The 24,936-nt window shown below is 47.1% G+C and overlaps 1 protein-coding gene across 9 annotated transcripts in view; it reads right to left on the reverse strand.

The window, feature by feature from the left end:
• The window catches only part of SRGAP2 (SLIT-ROBO Rho GTPase activating protein 2), a 248,780-nt gene that overhangs the window by 19,145 nt on the left and 204,699 nt on the right, over positions 1–24,936 (reverse strand). For all 9 annotated transcript variants that reach the window (XM_043485043.1, XM_043485041.1, XM_043485042.1 and 6 more), the window contains 5 exons: positions 24,591–24,615; positions 18,185–18,245; positions 9,449–9,526; positions 8,387–8,521; positions 6,725–6,830 (listed from right to left, as the gene is read on the reverse strand). In XM_043485043.1, the coding sequence (XP_043340978.1) occupies positions 6,725–6,830; positions 8,387–8,521; positions 9,449–9,526; positions 18,185–18,245; positions 24,591–24,615 (405 nt within the window). The remainder of the gene's footprint in view (positions 1–6,724; positions 6,831–8,386; positions 8,522–9,448; positions 9,527–18,184; positions 18,246–24,590; positions 24,616–24,936) is intronic.

Consider the following 24,936-nt stretch of genomic DNA (forward strand, 5'->3'; position numbering starts at 1 on the left):
AGACCAAGATCCTCTCTTTCTTTTCCAATCTACAGTTGGAACACCTAAGTTTTGGGGGTAAAGCCATAGTTCTTAACTACTTGAGGAACAGAGGCTTCTTGAAGAATTTGACAACAACTAAGGATTCTTACCCAGAGAAATTCACACATGAGCACATAACAAATGCACACAATTTTGTATATAATACAATAGTGCTAGTAATCCTTGAAGACTATGAAGGTGGTACCTAGTATAAGACTTAAAACACTGGGTTTTTATTTTTAAAAGAAATATCTAAAATGGATAATGATGGTAACAGCTCCTTCTTTCTTATTTATTTTTTTTAAATCAGGATGATCCCCTGGAGAAGGAAATGGCAACCCACTCCAGTATTCTTGCCTGGAGAATACCATGGACAGAGGAGCCTAGCGGGCTACAGTCCCTGGGGTCGCAAGAATTGGACACGACTTAGCGACTAAACCACCACCATCGACTTCTATACATGCCATGTCCTCTAAGAGCTGCACTTATTTTCTTTAGTTTCTATCCATAACAGGAGTGAACTCTCCTAATTGATTTAAGCTCATCTACTTTTGAGCACCTTCAAAACGTCCACCATAGTGATCAGGAACAGAAGCTTTTTGGGGGCAATGAGAAAATCAGGATTGGTGTGGGAAGCTTGTTTTTTATCATGCACTTCTCTGGACTTTTTTCTTTTAAATGATGCAAATTTGTCTCTCTGATTACATTTATAAAGAAACACAAAACATCCCAGAACTTTAGAATCAAGCACATCTGGTTTTGAGTATTAGGTCCGTTGCTTACCATAGTTTTTTTCCTAGTTCCCTAATCTTTTCATCATAAATTGGGGCAATTACGTGTTTCCATGATGGGCTGTTGTGAAGATTAAATGAAGTAATATGTGTAAAGCACTTAGCACTGTGCCTGGCACACAGGAGGTGTTTAAGAAATATTTTCTATAGTTTTCAAGTCCAGTTTGCTTGTTGACATAGGATCTGCAATTCCAGTCAGGGAAGGGAGAGCAAGGTCGCTGAAGTTTGGCAGTAATTGGTTTACAGGAGTCCACTGTCTTCTTCTCCTGACAGGCATTATCTAACAAGCTGAGGGCTCTGCATCCTCAAACCGAAACTTAAATCCTCAGGGAGAGCAAGAAGCTTTGAACAGACTGTTTTAAACATATGATATTTCACTTAAAAACCTTCAACTTCACAGGCCCTGGGGGTTTGATTTGGCAATAACCAACGGACTCTGGGTAAGATATTAGGCATCAGAATGGATTTCAGGTTTTGAAAGGGATGAAGAGAAACTGTACTCACCACAGCCCCAGGCAAAATGCCCCTAAGAATCTATAAACCCGTGATTTAACAGACTTCCCCAAAAGGCTCCTTAAGCGATGAAAAGTGGAAGGGAATCACGGCTGACTCTTTCCGATGGCCATTCAAAGGCATTCCCTCGCTGCCCTTGCCTGTAAGGCCACCTGTCCCCAGCTTCCATGCTCCCTTGTCTGTTAACTGACCTGCCTTTCTCCCTATGCAGTGAATCCCATCCTCTTTCCCCTTCTTAAGAATGTCACTCCAGAAATTCCCTTGCTCTCTCCTCCACCATCAGTTCTTCCCTATGGGGCTCATCCCCACTAGCATACAAATGTGCATCTTAAAAACAAAATTTTCTCTTAACCCCTTATACACACTGAATTACTGTCCCGTTCTCTTTCCTCTATCATAAAATTATTTGAGAGTTGTCTGTATCTGTTGCCTCTGCTTCTTCTTTACCTCTGCTGTTATGGACTGAATTGTGTCCCCTCTCCCCCATTCATTTGTTGAAGCCCTAAGCCCCAATATGACTGCATTTAGGGATGGGGCCTTGAAGGAGATAATACAGGTTAAATGAAGCCATAAGGGTGGGCCCAAAACCTACAGGACTGGTATCCTTATGAGAAGAGGAAAAGAGACCCGAGTTCTCTCTCCCAGCGTGCTCAGAAGAGAGGCCACGTGAGGACACTGCGCCGTGGCCGTCCACACGCCAAGGAGAGCGGCCTCCCTGGAAACCAACCTTGCTGGCACCTTGACCTTGGACTGCCAGGCTCCAAAACTGTGAGGAAGCAAACTTCTGCTGTTTGAGCCCCTCAGTCTGTGGCATTCTGTTACGGCAGTCCCAGCAGACTCGCACACTTACTCTCTCCCTCTCTCCCTTTATCGTGGTCAAATATACACAACAGAAACGTTACTACTTTAACCTATTTAAAATTAAGTAGCATTTACTGAATACCATCCCGCTGCAGGATCCACCACGTTTTACCCATGGTTAGCGTCCCTTCTCGCCTGAACTGACACCATCAGAATCTCCCCCTCTTCCAGACAGCACACGTCAAGATCACCAGTGACACCACGCGACTAAGTCGCCTCTCAGTCCTCTCCTCTGCTGAACTGTCGTCGCATCATCTTACCCTCCCTGAAGCATGTTACGTGGCTCCTGGGACCCCATTCTCTCTTGGTCCTCCTCCTACCGCACCGCCCACTGTCACCTGCTCAGTGAGGTGGCCCTGACCACTGCACATTAGAGAGCAAACCCTCACACCCACCCCTCACACTTTCCAGTCCTCTAACTTGCTAGATTTTCTCCACAGCCCTTATCCCCTGACATCTGACATGTGTTATTAGTTTTTCCTGTCTTCCTCCAATTCTATGTGCTACATAGGCTCCAGGACGGCAGATACTTTGACTGTTTGACGCAATCTTAGATAGCCAGCAACTAAAATAGGGCCTGGCACACAGTATATGATTAATTAATACATGTTAAATAAATAAGTGAATAAACACATGAGTATCTGTGAACCTCCAAGACAATCCAGTCACAATTCTACTTGTCTGTTTGCATACAGAGGTTAAAACACTTCCTGTGAAAGTCAGGAGAGCAGCACAGACAGAATCTTTCCAAACTGGGAGGCCCTTGAGATGCTGAAGTTTAGAGGAAGACTCAGCTTTTCTGGAGAGCAGCTGAGGCACCTTAACAATGAGAGAAGCGCCGTTAATTCCCTTTTCCAGATTATGGAGTAATATTTGAGGATGTAGAATGATGCTTCTCGGACTTTCACGTGCCTATGACTCACCAGGGGATTCTGTCAAAATACAGATTCTGATTCAGAGGCCCTGGGCTGGGGTGCAGGAGGGGCTGAGAGTCTGCATTTCTCACAATCTCCCCCTCATAGCTCAGCTGGTAAAGAATGCGCCTGCAATACACGAGACCCCGGTTCAATTCCTGGGTTGGGAAGATCCCCTGGAGAAGGGAACGGCTACCCACTCCAGTATTTTTGGGCTTCCCTGGTGGCTCAGCTGGTAAAGAAACAGTCTGCAACGAGGGGAGACCTGGGTTTGATCCCTGGGTTGGGAAGATCCCCTGGAGAAGGGAACGGCTACCCACGCCAGTATTCTGGCCTGGAGAATTCCATGGACTGTATAGTCCTTGGGGTCACAAAGAGTCGGACATGACTGAGCCACTTAAAAAAAAAAAATCTCCCCAGTGATGCTGCTGCCACTGGTCTATGGATGTGAGTTGATTAGCAAGAGACTAAAAGAAAGAAGAAATCAGCTTTCAAAAGGAAAGCAGCAGAGTCAGCAGCAGAGGGGGGAGTTACCTGCAGTTTGTTTTGGGGCAAAACCCCACTGGGGGGTACAGCTGCTGAGTCTGGGGCCTCTAAAATGAGCCCCATGGTCCCTGCTGCTGGCACTCACAGCCTGTGGAGTTCTCCCCCTGTGTGTGGGCTGGGTTTAGTGAGCCAACGCTAGTGAATGGAGCATGGCAGAAGGGATGGGCTGTCACTTCTGAGATTAGGTTACAGAGACTGGCTGCTGTCCTGGACGACCTCTCGCTTGCTTGGAGCGAAGCCAGCTGCCACGTCCCGAACAGCTCTGAAGGTGAGGCCATGAGATGAAGAACTGATGGAGGCCTCCAGCCAACAGCCAGCTGGAAAAGGAGGCCCTCAGTCCAACAACCTGCAAGGAACCGAGTCCTGCCAACACTGCGTTAGAGAACTTGGAAGTGGATCCTTTCCCAGTCGAGCCTTCAGAAGAAACTGCAGCCCTGCCCCCAATACTCACTGCAACCTCATGAAACCTGTAGCCAGAGGCCCCCAGCTAAGCTGCACCTAGATTCTCAACCCACAAAAACTGGGACCAAATAATAAATGCCTATTGTTTGAAGCTGTTAAATTTTAGGGCAATTTGTTACACAGTAATTGACAGTCAATGCAGATGCTAAGAAAGTGTAATGTTAATCATTAACAAGGCCTACTGGACAGACGTGTACTCTAGGTTCATACAGTGGACTGGACACTAGCTGCACAGAAGTATGTGGAACCAGGTCAAGTCCACACGGCACTGGTGTACTGTGCAAGGAGTTTCACACCTATCTGTCTGTCTGTCTGTCTGTCTATCTACCTATCTGTCTCAATTCTGAGAGTTCCTTCAGCTAGAGGACTGTACAATCCCAAAAAACACCACAGCCAGAAATAAAGTACACGCGTCCTCAGTACACATCCAGCAAAGGAGAGTGGTCCTAACAGTCGGGGCCCAGGCAGAGTCTCCCTGGGGAACTACCTGCCAACTCTGGCCTTGTCACCCGCCACCTTCTCAGGCAGGCAGACGGTCTTTCCTATCAGCTGTGTCCCGCACTCCATTTATCATTTTAGGAAATACTGTGGTATTAATGTTGCATCTTTTCAATGAAGTACTTTGATGAGCAAGTGATCTTTTTTTAACCATGAAGAGAAGTTAAACACAGCAAACGTCATCAGTTGAGCTGGTACAGTTTTCCACGTTTCCTTCAGCAGTGGCCACCTTCTCCTGCTCTTATGATGCTTACTCTGCTGTTTCCCCCACCCCTCCACCTAGCAGGAAGAAAATGCGGGGAAGAGAGTGGGCGCATTGTGCTCACACAAGGAGTCACCCCACACCCTGCCCGCCCCCTGCCTGCTTCCCCACGACCACCCGGCTTCTTGCTCTGGGGAGCAGCCCAGGCTCTCTGAGGGCAGGTGTCAGTCCACAAGGGGAGACGAGAGTGGCCTGGTGGCCCCGAGGAGACCGACGGGCTGCAGAGTCATTACTAGAGCTTCTATTTCTGTCTGCCTGAAACAGGCGGCCTGTGAACCCCTGTGTGAGTCATGAGGCGCTCTCGACTACAGGCAGTGGCGGTGCTGAGTCAGGGCCCAGCAGTGAACGGTGTGGACACGGCCGTGTGGAGGCAGCGGGCTGCGGCCGGCAGCAGGGCTGAGCATGGGGTGGCGGCCCCACAAAGGTCTCTGGCGGGGGCCACTGGCCCGGGGGCCTCAAGGTCAGGCTGACCCTAGTCTGTAGGCAGGCTGAGGCTCCTGAGATGGCCTGTGAACATGTATTCCACTGAAGCAGAGACTAACCCACTAGGAAGAGTCTTCATTTTCACAAAGAAATAAGAGCTAAAACACCCTTGGTCTAAGTTTCATGCGCCCCCCCCCCCCCACTTTTTGTTAAAAATAGATTTAAAGGCCTAGAGAAATGTTTTCCCACTATATGAAAAGGCATAAAGCCAGGGAGATGATAACTGCAAGGGAATTCATCCTCAGCACTGGGGGGCATCAGGAGAAATGGGACTGGTGAACTGCGGTCCCTGGACTACATCCAGGCAGCAACCCTTACTCCACAGGAAACTGCAGCCACACGGCTGTCAGATCCAGTACTGCCGGATCTAATGATTTTTTCAAGAGAAGCCAGAAATCCAGAATTTTTTAAGTGTAAAATCTCCCAATATTTAAATGCTTCAATGCTTTCAAGACACAGTGGATTTAATGGGAACACACCTATGGGCCTTATCTGGCCCTCAAGTTGCTCACTTATACACTCTGGCCCAGCTGGTGGAGGGGCTGCGATGAAACCAATGGGTAAAGACAGAGGTGCCTGGGGGGAGGCGCCTGCCTACTTAGACTCCCTACCTGGAGGGCCAGTAGGTGCCTCCAGTTAACCTATCCACAGCATCAGCACGTGGTCCTGATTCCTTCCTCCATGTCTTGTCTTCCCCACAAATGGCACTACTGCTCATGACAAAAATTCAGAATTTCTCTCTTTCTACACCCCACCCATCAGCAGGTCCTGTACAGGCTGTGCTCCAATAGATCCCAAACCTGACCCTCCCCCCCACCCTCCACCCTTCCCTCCCTGGTCTGAGACTGCACAGTAACTTCTCCACAAAGCAGCTTTTAAAAATAAATTAGAAAATCAGATCACAACACTCTTCTGCTTAAAACTCTCCAACGGCCTCTTCAAATCCAAACCCACAGTTGCCATGACTTTCAGAGCCTGATGACCTTGACCCTGGCTCCCTCCTTCCCTTCACTGAGGCTGCTGCTCATACACCGTCTCCCCAGAGAGGCCTTTGCTGACGACCCCTCTGTGCCGGCTCCCCTCTGTCATCCCTGCCCTGACCCTTCACTTGCATTTCTTTATTTTTCTTCTAAGCACTTATCACTACCTCATGTGTCTGTTATTGTCTGTGTCCTCTGCTAGAACAGGAGCCAAATGATATCTAGGCTTCTGTCTCTATTTCACAATGTATTTTTACATCCTAAAACCATGGCCAGCACGTAGTAGGTGTGCAATAAGCATTTGTTGGTCTGGAGGGATCAACTTAGGTCCCACAAAAACTTTCACTGGGCAAAGCCGAGGCCGATCAGCTGCTCCCAGGGAAGTCTACTCACTGATTGAGGAAGGCAAAGAGGTATCTCATGACAATCAGAGTGGTTTTGGGGAGGGCCAGGAGGACCTTCCGGATGTGCAGAGCTCGCTCCTGCAGGCTGTCCATTGCTGAAAGAAGAAAGCCACGTGTTACCCTCCACTGGGAGCCCAGGGACCAGTGGTCAGGAGGCCCTGACTCGCAGCATGTACAACAGGGAGCGGCCGGTTCCAGCCCACACATACTGGGCCTGCATGAGGGGCTCCTTGTGGTGGGGCTTCGGCAATGGGGCTCCAGACCCTTCACTGGGGCAGGACTTAAGATGTCTGGTCCTTGGGCACAGAAGGGTTGGGCAAATTCCCCACAGCATCTGCCACCCCCTTATTACAACACCAAAACAGGGAGCTGCCCAGAAATGGCTGTGACTGTCCCCCAGCCTTGGAGGGCCTGCGTGGGAGGTCTGCATGGGTCCCGTCCTGCCTGCTCCACGTATGCACCCCTCAGCCCCTGGACAAGTCTGGCTTATCTTCCCCACTCTCTTATCTGTAGTGGGGATGGCAGGATGTGACCAGAGGCAAGAACTGATACTGGGAGAAAACCAGAGCACTTTCCTGACTCCAGGTGTGGCCCAAGGCCCGGACCTCCCCGGGGCCTGCTTTCCCACATTCACACTGTGCCACGTGGATATTGTCATTTGCTATGAGAACCTTTCCGTGAAAACAAAGTGGGAGACACTGGATCAGGGGCACACCTCAAGGTACCCTGTACTATCCTGGCAACCCCCATTCTCTTATCACACTCCATCCAGGCCCCGTCCTGGAAGGAGACGTGAAGACGTGAGAGGTGCATCTACTTGGTCACTCACAGAACTCAGGTCCACCAGGACTGCCACAAACAGCGGGTAAATCAACAAAACAAGGGAGCTAGCTTCCTGAGCTCTCAGGGGATGTGCTAAATCAAACCGGAAACTGGGGGTGGGGGGCTGGGGGGTGGGTATGAAGACCTTCATTGATCTGGGGGGAAAACTTTTCTTCATTTCAAAGGAACTGCCTCCTCCAGCCTCTGGAACCATTATCTCAATGGAGTCTGCTCCCAGAATGACCTAATATTAATCCAGGTTTCCATGGACAACAAATGAGAGGGTGTTCCAGTATAATAAATGGCCAGGAGTAGCTTTTCAAGCCCCAAATTTTAGAGTAAGAGGCAGACAAACTTTAAGATATCTGTTTTATCTAAAGATCAAGTAGAGACTCTCTCTCTCTGAGAAAATATCATATCACTACTTTTAAATGTGCAGAGGGCATGAATTCCTAGAAGAATACATATTAACACATCTCACAGATAAAAGCAACAAGCAGGAGATATTTGTAACACGTGTATTCTCCCTCTGCATCATGAAAAGCACAAGTACTAATGTATAAGCTTCTAAGAGCTGAAAAGGACTGTATTTTCTATATGAACATATTAAGAGAGACAAAGCCCAGCAAAACAAAGCAGTTTAAAGTGAATCAGACAGAAAAACCAGGAGTTCTGATTTGCGGTCCAGATTCTTCCTGAAAAGTCACTCTTTTTCCTCTCCTACAACAAGGAAGGAAATTTCACAGAGGGAAATGAAAAAAATTACTGTAAACCTGGAAATTTCTCTGTTGCTCCGGCCCAGAAGTGAGCTTGCGGTCGGGGTACTTACTGACGCAGGCCATCAGGTCGTGGAAGATGTCCTTGGGGAAGAGCGGGTGCTCGAGGCCCCGGAAGTACAGCTTCAGGACGCCGGCTATGGAGTCCATGTCGTGGTCATTCTGGTCCCCAGCCAGGGGGTCCTCTCCTGAGGGTGAGAAACCCCCCAAAAAGGAAAGAGAGAGTGAGAGGGGTAAAAACACGCAGGACGAAGCAGAGCTGGTAGGGAAGGAGTGCCCTATTCAAGTCTTCACCGAAATCCATCAGCTCTCCGCTCATCACGGGGCCGTGAGCAGGGCAACCGGGGACTAGAGAAAGCAAGGGCTGCGCAGGCTCAGGGGCCCTGGGGTCAGAGCAGGGGCAGAGGCGACCATTACGTGAGTCTGCGGGTGCCAGACTAGCTCAGGGACGTTCCCTGTGGGCCAGGGAAGGGACACGGCAACCGGCTCTCTCCTAAGCATCATGAAAGCAGGCCGGGCCTGAGCCCCGAGGGGAGGGAGACGGGGCCAGGGAGGCCAGCCCCTCTGACTGGCTCTCCCCCTTCTAGGCCTGCAACTAGCACACCTACTTGCAAGAGAACAAACATGCTGGCGCTCCCCGTGGAAAATTTCCTATCAGACATAATTAGATTTAATGGTAGGACCAACCTCAAATTGAAACTATATATATCCATTACAGGCATGGAAATTGCCAAAGCTTGCCCACTACCTTAAGAGCCCACAAGATAATAAATGGGCTACTTGAACAGGCGTGTTTGCCCTGACACCAAGGATTCCAGATAGAGCCGCAAACTGCGCAGATATCACAGTTAGCTTCTTGGGTTTGGGTGGACTGTCTGCAGGAGAGAGACGGGAGGAGAGGGGCTGGGAAGGGGGAAACTGGGACATCCCCGGCATCTCCCTGCACATCTGGGGGGGGCGGGGTGGGGAGGATGTCTATAGAGGGAAGAGGCTGGGCTGAAGGGGGAGCCACGCTGGCTTGCTGACTCTGGGTGCCTCTCTGGGAAGAAAGGGTGGAGCCACTAACCCAGGGGACTGGCAAATGTCTGGCCTTATCTTTAAGGCTGTTTCCTCACCTCTCTCAAAGGCATTTTTGATGTCATTCACTTCCACCTGGGATCCTGACACCCGGAAAATTCCTTCATGCTGGAGCCCTAGAAAGACAGGGAACAGTGATCAAGGAGACAAAAAAGCAAATTCACAGCCACAGCGCCAAGCTTAGCTGAGTGTCTGTCTCCCCCAGCCGGCGTGTATTTAAGCATCCTGTCTCTCTTCTTCAGGCCAGAGGAGAAAGCCTATACAGGGATGGCGGAAAAGTCACTGCAATGAATGTGAGGCATTGGCCGAAAGAGAGCACTGAGTCAGAGACTTAAAAAAGAGTCGTCTATGTCATTTCTGATTCTGACCAAGTCTATGAAGCAGGTTCCTCTTCCAGCCTTGGCCTCTCTGTTCCCCCCACAAAGTAGAGAGGTGATTTCTGTCACCTCCTTATCCCCCAGGATCAGGGATGTGATCCAGGAGCATGGCAGGCAAGCCATTAGACACGATCAGAGTTTCCCGAGGTGTGAGATCATGATTAGTACCTCAGCTGTCCTAACACGGTTCAGCTGTTCTAGGTGACAGTGCTCTCACTACTTATGAAAAAGGGAGGGCTTATATTGGTACAGCCACAATGGACAACAATGTGGAGTTTCCTTAAAAAACTGCAAATAGAACTACCATATGATCCAGCAATCCCACTCCTGGACATAAATCCCCAAAAAAATGTTAATTCAAAAAGATACATGCACCCTAATGTTCACTGCAGCACTATTTACAACAGCCAAGACACTGAAGCAACTTAAATGTCCATCAACAGAGGAATGGATAAAGAAGATGTGGTATACATACACAATGGAATATTACTCAGCCATGAAAAAGAATGAAGTAATACTACAGCAACACGGATAGACCTAGAGGTTATCATACTAAGTTAACTCGGACAGAAAAGGACAATTATCATATGTTACCACTTACATGTGGAGTCTGAAAAACGGATACAAATGAACTTATCTATAAAACAGAAAGAGACTCAACAGACTTCAAAAACAAACCTACGGTCACCAAAGGGGAAGGTGGGGGAGGGGTAAATCAGGAGGCTGGGAACATATATACATTAGAGGCAGTCAACAAGGACCTGCTATGCAGCATAGGGCACTCTACTCAATATGCTGTGATAACCTACAAGGGAAAAAAGTCCGAAAAAGAACAGATATAAGTCTGTATATAACTGAATCACCCTGCTGTACCCCTGAAAGTAACACACTGTTGTAAATCAGATAAGTAAAAAAAGTAAAACAGCGACCAGCCCACAGTGAGCGTCACAGGTGCTGTGCCAGCTACTGGTCCTTCATGCAGCCTGACGCTAAAGGCAGCATGCCTGAAGACCACGCTAGAATGACGTGCACCAAAACTGTGTCTTTTTGAAGTTTGTTGGAGTAAAACTAACCACGGAAAAGTAACGTGTGTGGTGATCACTTATGCGCTTACAGGCACAGAAGGCAGGGGTTACCAGGAAGCCCATTTTCTAGCAGCGAGGACTGATAAGAGATGACCTGCCTGAGGCTATACAGATGATGGGAACCAGAGTCAGGACGTAAAACTAGGCCTTCCGGCTGCAATCAAGTACTCATTCCTTAACACCGGGCTTGTGGGGCCTACTGGAGTGAAAGTGCAGAGGGGGGATCTCATTTGTCAGCTGACTATGGGCATGGCTCATAGAGAGCCCCACACAGGCAACTCAGAACTCGAGGGGTGGACCAGGAAGCAAGAGCCCTGGGGCTGCACTGAACTGGCGTCTTTCCTCCTATCAGCTCTGTCCAGTTTTCTCAGGAGCCCTGCGGCTCAATCCTGGGCACTTTGTTAAAGTCCTGCTCTCACTGCATGATCTACTGAAACTTCCCAATCTCAAACACCTTTTTTGGAAAGCAAAAGAGAATAATGTTACACTTTGCCCACTATTTTGGGACTCCCCTCTTGATGAGGGAGGGTGAATGAATTCTATCTACTTTGAAGTAAACCACACAGGCCAGGACTGAATTCTGAATCCAACTGAAGCAACAGTAAGAAGTAAGCACAATTATCTCACTTGTAATAGGACTGAAGTTGTCCGTTACTCTAGGGGACTTTTTAGACTATCCCTCACAGAATCGGAATGGCAGGCCATGTCAGGACCCCAAAGTAACAGCACCGTATTACGGTGATTACCAATGGGGAGGAACAGATACTGCTGTGCAGACACAGAACATGAACAGTAAGTTTCCAACAGAAACGGTCACATACTCAGTGACTTGTCAAAACCACAGTGAAATATAAGGCACTGTCATCTCAGGGACCAGGCTGCTCAGTGTCACTGGCGGAGCTTGCTGACAGAGGATCATCTTGGCACGTTTTGATAGATTAGACATCAAGGACATGCCAACTTGGTGCACAAGCCCAGGGCAAGAAGAAATCATGGGAAAGCTTACTGAAAATCAGGCAGCAGGCCTGAGACACACTGAGGTCCCTTTCAGTCTGGTTTCCATTTCCCCTTGGGAACCCAGGCTTTAGAAGGGCCAGTGTGTGTTCCTGCTCAACAGACAGAATCTTTAGATGATGATTCTGAAAGTAGGAACATTAACAAATGGTGGGTTTCCAGAAGGAGAAGGGGAAAAGCAACTGGCTTTTTATGATAATGCAGGTAAGACCTCACATCCCTCAGCTGACACCTGCATAACCATTCTCCTTTTTCCTTAGTACTGACTAACATAAAAGCATAAAGCCAATCAGACTTCGGTAAGTTATTTGGAAACAGCACAAAACCTTCCATTTTGAGCTGGATCCAGCTGTTGCCAAGAGTTGCTCTCCTAGAGAAGTCTCAAGATGATTGCTACAACACCGGCTTCTGCTCATGTGACTCTGCTCCCTTCCTCATGAAAATGGTGGGGTTTTTCCATACTGAGTGAGTCTCACTTGTTCCTCACATCCCTTCCCTTAAGTCTTCCTGGATCACCCGACCCACCACTTATAGGTGAGCCTCAGTTTTCCCATCTATATAATGGGGACTAGAACGAATGTGGGCTTCCCAGGTGGCATTAGTGGTAAAGAACCCACCTGGCAATTGCAGGAGACATAAGAGATGCAGATTCGATAACTGGGCTGGGAAGATCCCCCGGAGGAGGGCATGGCAACCTATTCCTGTATTCTTGCCTGGAGAATCCCATGGACAGAGGAGCCTGGTGGGCTATAGTCCATCGGGTCGCAAAGAGTTGGCAGGACTGAAGCAACTTAGCACGCACGCACGCAGAATATAGTTGATGCTGTTTAGTCACTGAGTTGTTCTGACCCTTTTCCGACCCCATGGACCATAGCCTGCCAGGCTCCTCTGTCCATGGGATTTTCCAGGCAAGAATATAGGAGTGGGTTGCCATGATCTCCTCCAGGGGATCTTCCCAGCCCAGGCACTGAACCCACGTCTCCTGCATTGGCAGGCAGACTCTTTATCACTGAGCCTCCAGGGAAGCTCACTAGCACCTCCCAGGGAACATGAAGATAGTAAGGCTGTGCAAATTTTGGCAATTGGTAGACCACAGACGTTTTGGGGGCTAACAAAAGTTATCGACCTTATCCCCATTAAATGTACATGTACAAATATTACCCATCATGTTTAGGGAGTTCGGGAACACCATAAGTCCTGATATATCAGGAAATAATTCAATTTTCTGAACAACAGTTATTTTTTGGCCACACTATATGGCTTTTGGGATTTTAGTTTCTCAACCAGGGATTGAACCTGTGCCCCCTGAAGTGGAAGCACGGAGTCCTAGCCACTGGACCACCAGGGAATTTGTTCCATCTTATAAAATGGCTTCAGAATTGCTAGCTCTAGCTCACCACCCTGTGACAAAAAGAATTACCAACTACCGTACATTATTTGTTTGCAGTTCTTTTTACCAAAATCCTGTCTGTCAAAGATAACTAGACTATTTTCTTCCTCATCTCCTCAGTGCTATTCACTTGCAACACAGTTAGGTTTATTTGTTACTGTTTGCATTCCATTTGGGGTTTTACCCACATCCTCGTTTAATATATTTGTTTGCCTTTTGAGTACGGAAAACACCCATGTAGTTCTAAAAGTCAAAACTGCACAAAAGAAATATTCAGAGAAATGTCACTTCAATCCCATGTCCTATTCTCACCCTTTCCCACCCATCTGTGCAGATAATCAGTTAAATATTAGTTTTTGGATTCATCCTTCCTGTATTTCTTCTTGCAGAAGTGAGAAGGCCCATGTATATTCTTATACCCTCTTCTTTCTCACATGAAAGACAACATGCTATAGATACTCTTTTCACTTTGCTTTTTTCGACTTGACAATATATCCTGGCAATCTCTCCAGGTCATTTCATGAAACTCTTCCTCATTTTTTTTTTTTTAAATAGCTTCATAGTTTCCCACTGTGTGGATATACCATCAGTTCAGTTCGGTTCAGTCCAGTCTCTCAGTTGTGTCTGACTCTTTGTGACCCCGTAGACTGCAGATCGCCAGGCCTCCCTGTCCATTACCAACTCCCGGAGTCTACTTAAACTCATGTCCATCGCATCGGTGATGCCATCCAACCATCTCATCCTCTGTCACCACCTTCTCTTCCCACCTTCAGTCTTTCCCAGCATCAGGGTCTTTTCCAATGAGTCGATTCTTTGCATCAGGTGGCCAAAGTATTGGAGTTTCAGCTTCAACATCAGTCCTTCCAATGAACACCCAGGACTGATTTCCTTTAGGATTGACTGGTTAGATCGTCTTGAAGTCCAAGGGACTATCAAGAGTCTTCTCCAACACCACAGTTCAAAAGCATCAATTCTTCAGCACTCAGTTTTCTTTATAGTCCAACTCTCACATCCATATATGACTACTGGAAAAACCATAGCCTTGACTAGATGGATCTTTGTTGGCAAAGTAATGTCTCTGCTTTTTAATATGCTGTTTAGTTGGTCATAACTTTTCTTCCAAGGAGCAAGTGTCTGTTAATTTCATGGCTGCAGTCATCATCTGCAGTGATTTTGGAGCTCAAAAAAAATAAAGTCTGCCACTGTTTCCACTGTTTCCCCATCTAGTTGCCATGAAGTGATGGGACCAGATGCCATGATTTTAGTTTTCTGAATATTGAGCTTTAAGCCAACTTTTTCACTCTCCTCTTTCACTTTCATCAAGAGGCTCTTTAGTTCTTCTTCACTTTCTGCTATAAGGGTGGCGTCATCTGCATATCTGAGGTTATTGATATTTCTCCCGGCAATCTTGATTCCAGCTTGTGCTACATCCAGCCCAGTGTTTCTCATGATGTACTTTGCATATAAGTTAAATAAGCAGGGTGACAATATATAGCCTTGATGTACTCCTTTTCCAATTTGGAACCAGTCTGTTGTTCCATGTCCAGTTCTAACTGTTGCTTCTTGATCTGCATACAGATTTCTCAGGAGGTAGGTTAGGTGATCTGGTATTCTCATCTCTTTAAGAATTTTCCACAGTTTGTTGTGATCCACACAGTCAAAGGCTTTGGCATAGTCAATAAAGCAAAAGTAGATGTTTTTCTGGAACTCTCTTGCTTTTTCGATGATCCAACGGATGTTGGCAATTTGATCTCTGGTTCCTCTGCCTTTTCTAAATCCAACTTGAACATCAGGAAGTTCATGGTTCGCGTACTGTTGAAGCCTGGCTTGGAGAATTTTGAGCATTACTGTGCTAGAGTGTGCAATGAGTGCAATCGTGTGGTAATTTGAACATTCTTTGGCATTGCCTTTCTTTGGGATTGGAATGAACACTGACCTTTTCCAGTCCTGTGGCCACTGCTGCATTTTCCAAATTTGCTGGCACATTGCGTGCAGCTTTTTTTTTTTTTTTTTTTGAGTGCAGCTCTTTAACAGCGTCACCTTTTTGGATTTGAAATAGCTCAACTGGAATTTCACTAGCTTTGTTTGTAGTGATGCTTCCTAAGGCCCACTTGACTTTGCATTCCAGAATGTCTGGCTCTAGGTGAGTAGCCACACCATTGTGGTTATCTGGGTCATGAAGATCTTTTTTGTATAGTTCTTCTGTGTATTCTTGCCACCTCTTCTTAATATCTTTTGCTTCTGTTAGATCCATACCATTTCTGTCCTTTACTGTGCTCATCTTTGCATGAAATGTTCCCTTGGTATCTCCAATTTTTTTGAAGAGATCTCTAGTCTTTCCCATTCTGTTATTTTCCTCTATTTCTTTGCATTGATCGCTGAGGAAGGCTTTCTTATCTCTCCTTGCTATTCTTGGAACTCTGCATTCAGATGGGTGTATCTTTCCTTCTCTCCTTTGCCTTTAGCTTCTCTTCTTTCCTCAGCTATTTGTAAGGCCTCCTCAGACAACCATTTTGCCTTTTTGCATTTCTTTTTCTTGCGGATGGTACTGATCACTGCCTCCTGTACAATGTCACGAACCTCTGCTCATAGTTCTTCAGGCACTCTGTCTGTCAGATATACCAAGTTTACCCTTTATTCATCTATGCATGGTATTTAGGTTGTTTCTAATATTTTCCAATTACAAATGATACTGCAATAAGTAACCTTGTGCACATGTATTTTCATATTTGGAGGTATATCTTCATGGTAAATTCCTAGAAGGACTGTTGGATCAGAAAACTGGTGTATATGTAGTTTTGTTCAATGCTGCCAAATCCCCCTTCAGAAGGGTTGTACCGTTTTTCATTTCCATCAGCAGCACGTGAGCATGCCTGGTTCTCCAGACCCTCACCACAGAAATGTGCTAAGATTGGCCTCCACATGGACTGTGCCTGTATGGGGGCAGGGACAGGTACATTCACGCCACAGCACCCAGAACCCATCACTTGTCAGCAGCTCCACAGTTGACGCCCGGGGCAGGTGGCCGCCATGTCTTCCCTACTGCACCAGCCTCCTGGTTCTTCCTATAGTCTTAGCTCTACACAGCAGCCTGTGATCCCTCAGAAAGATCATTCCCTGTTCCTAACTGTCCAACAGCTTTCCAGCCCACTTAGAACAAAACCCAGGCAGCTACTTTAGCCGCTAAACCCTAAGAGTCTGGGCTCCGGCTTCATCTCCTGCCACTCCCCTCTCCACTCACGCTGCCCCAGCCTCACTGGCATCCTGCATGCTTGCTCGCATGTGCCAGGGACCTCTGCCTTTGGTGTTCCTTCTCCCCAGGATGCCTGTCCCCAGATAGCCGCGCGGCCCCTCCCTCACTTCCTTCAGAACTGCTCAGGTCTCACTTTGGGTGACCCACGGGTTTCCCTGAACAACCTGCCTAGAGCAGCATCCCCACTCCATTCCCCACCTCCTCACCGTGTTTTACGTTCCTGCATGACACTCACCAACCCCTGATACACATAAGGCTCATGAGGACAGGAACTTTATTTTGGAATACAATGAGCAATCAATAAGTATACAGATGGTCCTTGACTTACGACCTTCTGACTTTCTGATGGTATAAAAGTGATACACACTCAGTAGAAAACTGACTGATCTTTCCTCGGCTACTGATACACAGTATAGGACTCTGTCGTGACGCTGGGCAGCAGTCACGAGCCTCAGCTTCCGGCCATGTGAACACAGGTGTAAACAACCACTACACTTACCGTCACCCTGTACCCAGACAGCCATTCTGCTTTTCACTCTCAGTACAGTATTCAATGAATTACATGAGACACTCAACACCTAATTGTAAAACTGGCTTGATAAACAGTTGCTGATTGTTCAATATCTCTGTATAATGGTGTTAACTTCTAGTGAAAGGAGATATGATGAAAAAACTGTAGCTGAATAGAATAGGATAAGTCATAAGCATGCTAAAATAATTACTGCTCTAAAAACAAACCCAAGTAAGCTCCCAGTTCATTGGGAAAGAGGAAGGGGAGGAAGGTAGAGAGAATGGTAGCTTCTGAATTAAGAGAAGTGATCGTCTACATACCTCCTTAGCTCCAAGAAGGTCATTCTGTTACTGTTCCTATAACTAGTCAGCAGAACATCTGAAAACAACTTCTGATGCCCAGTTCCTAGAAATCTTCATGGCACTCGCTCAGATATCTGTCCTTTCTAAACACTCTTACCCTTGGAAGACTGGTTCTCTGGTAATTCATCTCTTTCCCTAAATCCTGTCCAACCAGCCTAGGAAATGGTGAAGAATGGAGTTTATGAGATTCAGCTTCGTCCAAGCAGAAGACAGCGTAACCTGACTTAGGTTGAGAAGGAGCCAGCCCCTGTAGACTCTCCAATGTCGGCTACAACTTTAGGGGCAGTGAGTCACTGAGCTCTGGAGATGTCGTAACTGGTAAGACCAAACCAGAACAACAACTGAATATTGCCATGAGTCAGTGCAGCAGTTTAAAAGGGGCTTGTTTTCAAAGCAGTCTGCTGCAGAAAGCCAATGTGACATAATGGTCCAGGCAGTGCAGAGGGAGATAACACAGGCAAAGATGGTGAGTGAGGCAAAACGACCATGACCACGTCGGGCCAGCTAGACTTACCCACATGAGAGCTATAACTTAAAACTCACTCTCAAGCTAGAAGAGGGAGTGTGTTAGTACCTAAGATACCTGGCGGTTAAAAACATACATTTCGCTCAGTGTTCAGGTGTGGCCATTCTGAGGTAGCAAACGTTATGTGAACAAGTAAGATTTTCCCCCTTTTCTGAGAACGTCAGGGTGGGAAGTCAGTCCCTGTTCTCACTCTGCAAAGAATTCCTGGAAGTTCTTCCCAACTTTGCACAAATAAAAAGGCTGTAATCTTGCTTACCGTGTCTGCTGATAAACCGGATACAGCTTTCTACCACCAGAGGAATTGCCTGGCTGGAATCCTGAAAAGCCATAGAAACACAGCATTAGAATCTTCAGAGATAACCCAGGGTCAGAAAAAATGGACCGAAACTGTGTGGAGCTTGTCTCAGCTGGACAAGAGGCTGGACCACAAGAAGCATCCAGCCTGTGCTCCAAGCCCCAAAGCACATGCACAACCATCTGCTTGGAATGCCTTACACCAAAGTCTTACATTCAGCACATCCCGTACAGAACTAGTCATCTTTTATTCCAAACCAGCTCCCCACCCCTGGCCATACAATCAATCAATAGATATATGTATTTTGCCTCCTAAATATCCCATAAATCTATTTATTTCTCTCCATCTCTACTGCCACCAATCCAGTTCAATCCATCAGTATCTCCATTCCTACCTGTCATCCTACAAATCAGTTTTTCTTCCCTTATACATGGTTAAGTGAAGTCGCTCAGTCGTGTCCAACTCTTTGCGACCCCACAGACTGACTATAGCCTACCAGGTTCCTCCATCCATGGGATTTCCCAGGCAAGAATCCTGGAGTGGGTTGCTGTGCCCTCCTCCAGTGGATCTTCCTGACTCAGGGATCGAACCTGGGTCTCCCGTATTGCAAGTGCTTTAAAAGTGCACATTTCATCAGTTACTCTCCAGGCTAAACTCTTTCAAAGACCTCTCGTTATTTTCTGTACACAGCCTTGTGTGTCCGGGGTCACATCTCATCCAGGTCTGCCTCCTTCTGCTCCTCCCCCAACTCTGCTTCAGCCACACTGGCCCCTCTTCTGCTCCTCAGTAAGTCCTCCTTTGCTCATGGATTTGAGGGAATCATTCCTGCTGCTGGAAGCTCTCTTCACCCTGGACCCCCACCCACAGAGTCTCAGGACAAATATCACTTCATTAGGGCTGCTTTTCTAGACTCCCCATATGAGATCAAAGCCCCTGTCTATGGGGTCTCAGTACCTTGGCCTTGGCCTTCACACCACGATTATGACTTAATTGTGTGGGTATAAATATTTGCTTGCATTTTGTCACCATCACAGTTCGCGTTCCACAGGGCAGCCCCTGTATCAGTTGTTGGTGTCCAGTGCTGGCTAGGATGCTCTCACAGAGCAGGTGTTCAGTTAATATCAGTGGAAGGCAGCAGAATGAATCCACAGGAGCATTAGAATGGGGACTTGTTTGGTATGAAAGGCAAGAAAGAAAAAACCAACTCTTGGACACAGTAGAGACTAACTGGTACTAAACTAAGGCCTCCCAGACATCCATCTTTGCTCTGCCATTTTGCTGGACAACCCTGCCATATATTTAACTTCTTTGGGCCTTAACTTGATATATCTACAAACTGGGGAGGGGTTCGTGGTGAGGAGGGTAATATTGGCACATGAACATGCTGCTGCTGCTAAGTCGCTTCACTTGTGTCCGACTTTGTGCGACCCCATAGACGGCAGCCCACCAGGCTCCCCTGTCCCTGGGAGTCTCCAGGCAAGAACACTGGAGTGGGTTGCCATTTCCTTCTCCAATGCAGGAAAGTGAAAAGTCAAAGTGAAGTCGCTCAGTCATGTCCAACTCGTAGCGACCCCATGGGCTGCAGCCTACCAGGCTCCTCCGTCCACGGGGTTTTCCAGGCAAGAGCACTGGAGTGGGGTGCCATTGCCTTCTCCAGCACATGAACATAGTGCTTTGCACTTATAAAAGAATTTGTAAATTCTTTTGTCGGGTCATGTATTAAGTGATTTAGATAGGTTGTTCCTGATAACAACCCTATGGGGTGTATATTAATATTATCCTCAACCCTATTGGGTATGTATTAATATTATCCTCATTTGACAAATGAGGAAATGAAGGCTTAGCAAGGTGGAATAGCTGCTTACGGACACAGCTGGTAAGCAGAGGAGCCAGGATTTGAATCCGGGCAGTCTCCCCCTGATACCGAAAATCTCTCTACCACCCATACTGCATCCCAGGAGCCTGGCAAACATAGCCAGGTGTGAATACCAAATATTACTGAAAATCAGCAGGGTTTTCTAATGCAGCTAAATGCATTAATAACTCAGCTCTAAGGAAGAAAGGGATCAGGCAGAATGACTTTAAACCTAGCTAGAAAGGGCTTTGGGGCTCCCGGGTGGCTCAGTGGTAAAGAATTCCCCTGCAGTGCAGGAGACCTGGGTTCGATCCCTGGGTTGGGAAGATCCACAGGGGGAGGACATGGCAACCCACTCCAGTATTCTTGCCTGGGAAATCCCATGGACAGAGGAGCCTGGCGGGCTACAGTCCATGAGGTCGAAAAGAATCAGACACGAATGAACGACTGAACAACACAACAAAAAGGGCTTTAGATGTTCAGGACAGAGACTAGGTTCTCCACTGGGGTGGGTCCTGTGACTTCTGTCCATTTAACAGGTTTGTTTGTACCCCTCTCCTGGCTCTGAATTTTCTACTGTAGCCAGGAATTTGGCTGCAATCAGGAAAGCAACTGGCTCTCATGAAGAAGCCAGGGTGACAGAAGAGCCCGCTCCCAAGTGTGCTGGGAACCCATGATGCTGTCACAGGGAGTGGAGTGAGTCAAGGTGCAGCTGGAGTCAGGAAGGTCTCAGCGACCCAAATGCTCATCTCATGACCCCAGACCCGTCTGCTTCCTCCAGCCTTCCAGCTTCGGTAGCCAGGGTCTGCCTTCTTGTTGCCATCACTAATTACACCAGTCAGCCTAGGGTGATCTCACGGGAAGAATTTTCATCAGCTTTTCCATATACTAACGAAGAAAATGGGTTCCACAATAAAAAAACTCCCAAACCCCATTTTTTTGGAGGTCTATGTTTACAAACATTATTATACTTGTCATTTACAAATAGTAGCAGCAGTGATGAGGACAATGACATGAGTGTATGTAAAGTTTTTCTGGCCTTAAGTTTAAACATAATAAAGATCCAGAGGGAGGGAGGTCAGGCAGCACAAGTTCTGGGCTTCAACGAGTTGTGTGAGTGCACAGTCCTGCCTAGACTCGTGGGAGAAGGGACATCAATGGTAGTTAAAGGGAAGCGTGCCGGGTTGCAGAAAGCAGAGCACCAAAGATATTAAGCTGCATGTCCGCAGCTACCAGTGGAACATCAGAAGCAGTTCAGAGGATGACCTCCTGCAGACAGGAGAGGGGACCTGTCCTACTGCAGAGGCATATTTTCCCCAGTCCCCACTGCTCCCGTGGAGCCTAAGTCAAGAGTCCAGTGAAAACAAATGCTTGACAAAGTCATGAAGGCTTCAGACTCTCTTCCTGTAATATTTCTGAAGTCTGAGTGAATCCACTTCCCCAGGACATGCCCGGTGAGGACTCTCACTTCACCACCGATCATGCTGCTCACAGCGGACGGGGCACGGTCTGTGTGTTCCTATTCAGTGCCTGTCTCTCCCTTTCCTCCTCTCCCCTTCCCTCCTCCAGGGTTAGAGTCCAAGTTAGCTTAATTCTTCTGATTGTAGTCTTTTTGGTCATATAAGCCCAGGATCGGAAGGGGTCTTGAAGGATAACTGGGTCAAATCCCCATTCAATCAGAAGAAAGGAACTTTAAACCAAAAGTGGAGGGAGAAACGTAGCAAACACGACTTGGGAAAGATGGTAAAGCATGGGCTCAGTGATTTGCAGGGGAAAACAACCAAGAAGGTGGCCAGAAAATGTCTAAATGTGCCACCGTTTGGCATAATTCCTCGCACGGGGACTTCACCATTACTGATCTTTGATACACTTGTTAGATTTCCACTTTCACCAGGGGAGAAAACACTTGATTAGATGTTGGTAATAAGGAAAAAAGAGGCATCAGTGTTCCCATGTGGGGCTTCAGGGATTGTGAAGAATGGAGGGTCCCCCATAAGAGAAGGAGAGAAATAAGGAGAGGTGTTAGGGAACTGAAGATGTGGCTGGGAGACCGAGGAGCTAGGCACTGAGGGTGGGGTGCCAATTCAACTCCCGAGCACCGACGTCCCGCCTCTCACTTAGGAGTTAGATACTAAGACTCCGAACAACAGCACTATAGAACAAGTGGATGCTTCGGGAAGGAGAGAGGCAGATTCACCTAAGGCAACACAAGTGACAAGGCAAAGAGTATGGAAGGAAGTCAAAAGAGGACCAAACCATGGGGAAATGCCTACAATTCGAGAAACAGAGAGATGGGCCAGCAAAGAAGACATGGAAGTAACAGGAAAGAGAAAATTCTGGGCTTGATGGGAGCAGGGAAAGCTTAGAAAAAAGCAGTTGAGGCTTTTTTTTTGTTTGTTTTTAAAGAATAGTCAGATGGTTTGATCCCAGGTTTTGCTAGAGTCATAAATGACTGGAACCCATTGGGGATCCTCAAAAACAAAAGCTACCAGGTTCTTCTTCTTGTTTGGCTGATTTGCCATAAACAACCAAACAAATTTTATTTCCTGGTTACTTATACAAAACTATGCCTCTTCCAAGTTACTTACTATTTACTTTCCTGAGTATTTTAGAAAAACACTGACCCACCATTATATTTGACCCGCTGGGAAAAAAGTGAATGAAAACAAGGTCTTTACTTGATTGGGGTTTTTGGTGCACCTGGGAACCCTTACATGAATCTAGCACCAGGTAAACGTGCTCGGCACAGCAGGCTGAAAACCAGACGGGCGCCACTCCTCTCTGATTACAGTCCAACCAGGGACACGCACCGCCAAATTGCGGATGCCAAATTGTGGCCTCTGGCACTCCTGCAACCAGAGAGGAGCCCTCCCACCCAGGCCCCATCTCATAGGAGGCTCAGTTTCAGTCCAGGAAATGAAAGGAACAAACTTCAAGTTCAATCCTGTTCTTACTTTTGAAGAAGGGGGTGGTGGGGGTGGGGTGGGGTGCGGGGCTTGCTCCCTCTTTAAGATATCCACCTATTAATTTTAAATGTAATAAATGGTCTCTGAGAGGCACTTCATTCCTCTCTAGCTTTAAATGAAGTTATGAAAGAAAGGGGAAGAAAGAAATAGAGGAACAAGAGGAAAGAGAATTGCAATGACATTTTTTACAATTTAAAAAATGTGTAATTGCATCTGATGGTGTTCTTATTAAAAGGAGATCCAAAAGAGAGAAGGGAAAGAAACCGTGACCACAAAGCAAAGGCAAGTGCGGCTGTGTTATCAACTTCCCCAGCGGGACGGCCCAGCCCGCTGAAGCAGTGAGATCGGCCAAAGACCCTGCAGGGGCTGCCACGGCCACAGAAACCATGTGCCCTCGACATTCCATTATCTCCCTGTGGCTACAGCCACTGCAAATTACCCAAAACGATTTTTGAAAGCCTGGATCAGCTTTCCCTTGAGTAGACACAAAGACATTTCTGAGCTCTCTCCACCCCCTCCCTGCTAACTGTTGACTGCATAGCTGGTACAAGCTTAGGGAATACAAAACCATTTTAGTATTTGCCATAAAGTATAATTAGGAAGTCAAATTTGTGACTGCAAAAAAAACAAAAACAAAAAACACCCAAAACTTCAATTAATTTTTTTTTTAAACACAAGTGCTGTTTAGATCACCCACTGATACAGACTGCCGGTGCTGTGCTAAGACCCCTCCTAAGGTGGGTTGTGAGAGCTAGCTGCTCAAGGCTCACTGTCAGATTTTAATACAACACTGAAGATAATGCACCAAACTGCAGAGTTCAATGTCTCCTGTTTTATCATTCCCAGACCAGACAAAATCTTTACATTTGTAGCAAGTCTTAGAAATACACATAGGACAACCGTGAAACCAGAAACAAAAAAAATCTGCAGATTTGGTCCAGGTATTAGCTGCTGTGAGTTACTGACACATTAGTACCTATGAATGAAATGTGAGGCCTCTTTCGTGGTCTCCTAGAGAAAGGGCGCCACTCCAAAGACAGTTCTGGCCCAATCTGCCACAATCAAACCAGATCTCTAGTATGTAAGAGAGAGTACATGGCTAGAGAGAAGAGAACCAAGTCAGAAAGCTACCCATCCTTGCCCTACTAAATCAATGAAGTTGCCGTAACATTAAACAGACTATGACTAAGGGGCTTCCCAGGTGGCACTAGTGGCAAAGAACCGGCCTACCAACGTAGGAGACATAAGAGACGTGGGTTCAATCCCTGGGCTGGGAAGATCCTCCAAAGAAGGAGATGGCCACCCACTCCAGTATCATGCCTGGAAAATTCAGTGGAGAGAGGAGCCTGGTGGGCTACCGTCCACACGGTCGCAAAGAGCCGGACACGACCGCAGCAACTTAGCACGCACACGCTGTGACTGAACCATACACTCCAAAGGCTAGCATGAAGTCAGCAAAGCGTCTTCCCCACCCACCGTGGGGCTCCGTGATATCTCGGGTGTCACCATGTTTGCCAGACACACCTGCCTCTTGCAGGGCCCTTACCTGTTTCCTCACCGTTGAGCTTCGCCTGTGGCCAGTGGGGAGGAAAAAGAGAAAACAGGATTAAAAACAATCTGTGAGGTGGCTAATGAAATAAGTCACATTAATCAGCTCAGGTCCAGAAGTGGCTAAGAGACTTGATAGGTTACCTTTCACATAAAGCCCAATCAAGTGCTTTTCACAAAAGCTTAGCGGTCTCTGCTTTTAATGTCTGCCAGCGTTCAAAAGGAGACTCGGAGGGAACTGGCTCAATGTGCGGTAAAATACGTACGGGTTAGACAACAGGAAGCCCTCTGTGTGCAAAGAGACACTAATAAACACCAAAGGAAGCTATGGTTTTCTTTCTTTT

The sequence above is a fragment of the Cervus canadensis genome, chromosome 13 (assembly GCF_019320065.1).
Source record: "Cervus canadensis isolate Bull #8, Minnesota chromosome 13, ASM1932006v1, whole genome shotgun sequence".
In the NCBI taxonomy this organism is placed as follows: Eukaryota; Metazoa; Chordata; class Mammalia; order Artiodactyla; family Cervidae; genus Cervus; species Cervus canadensis.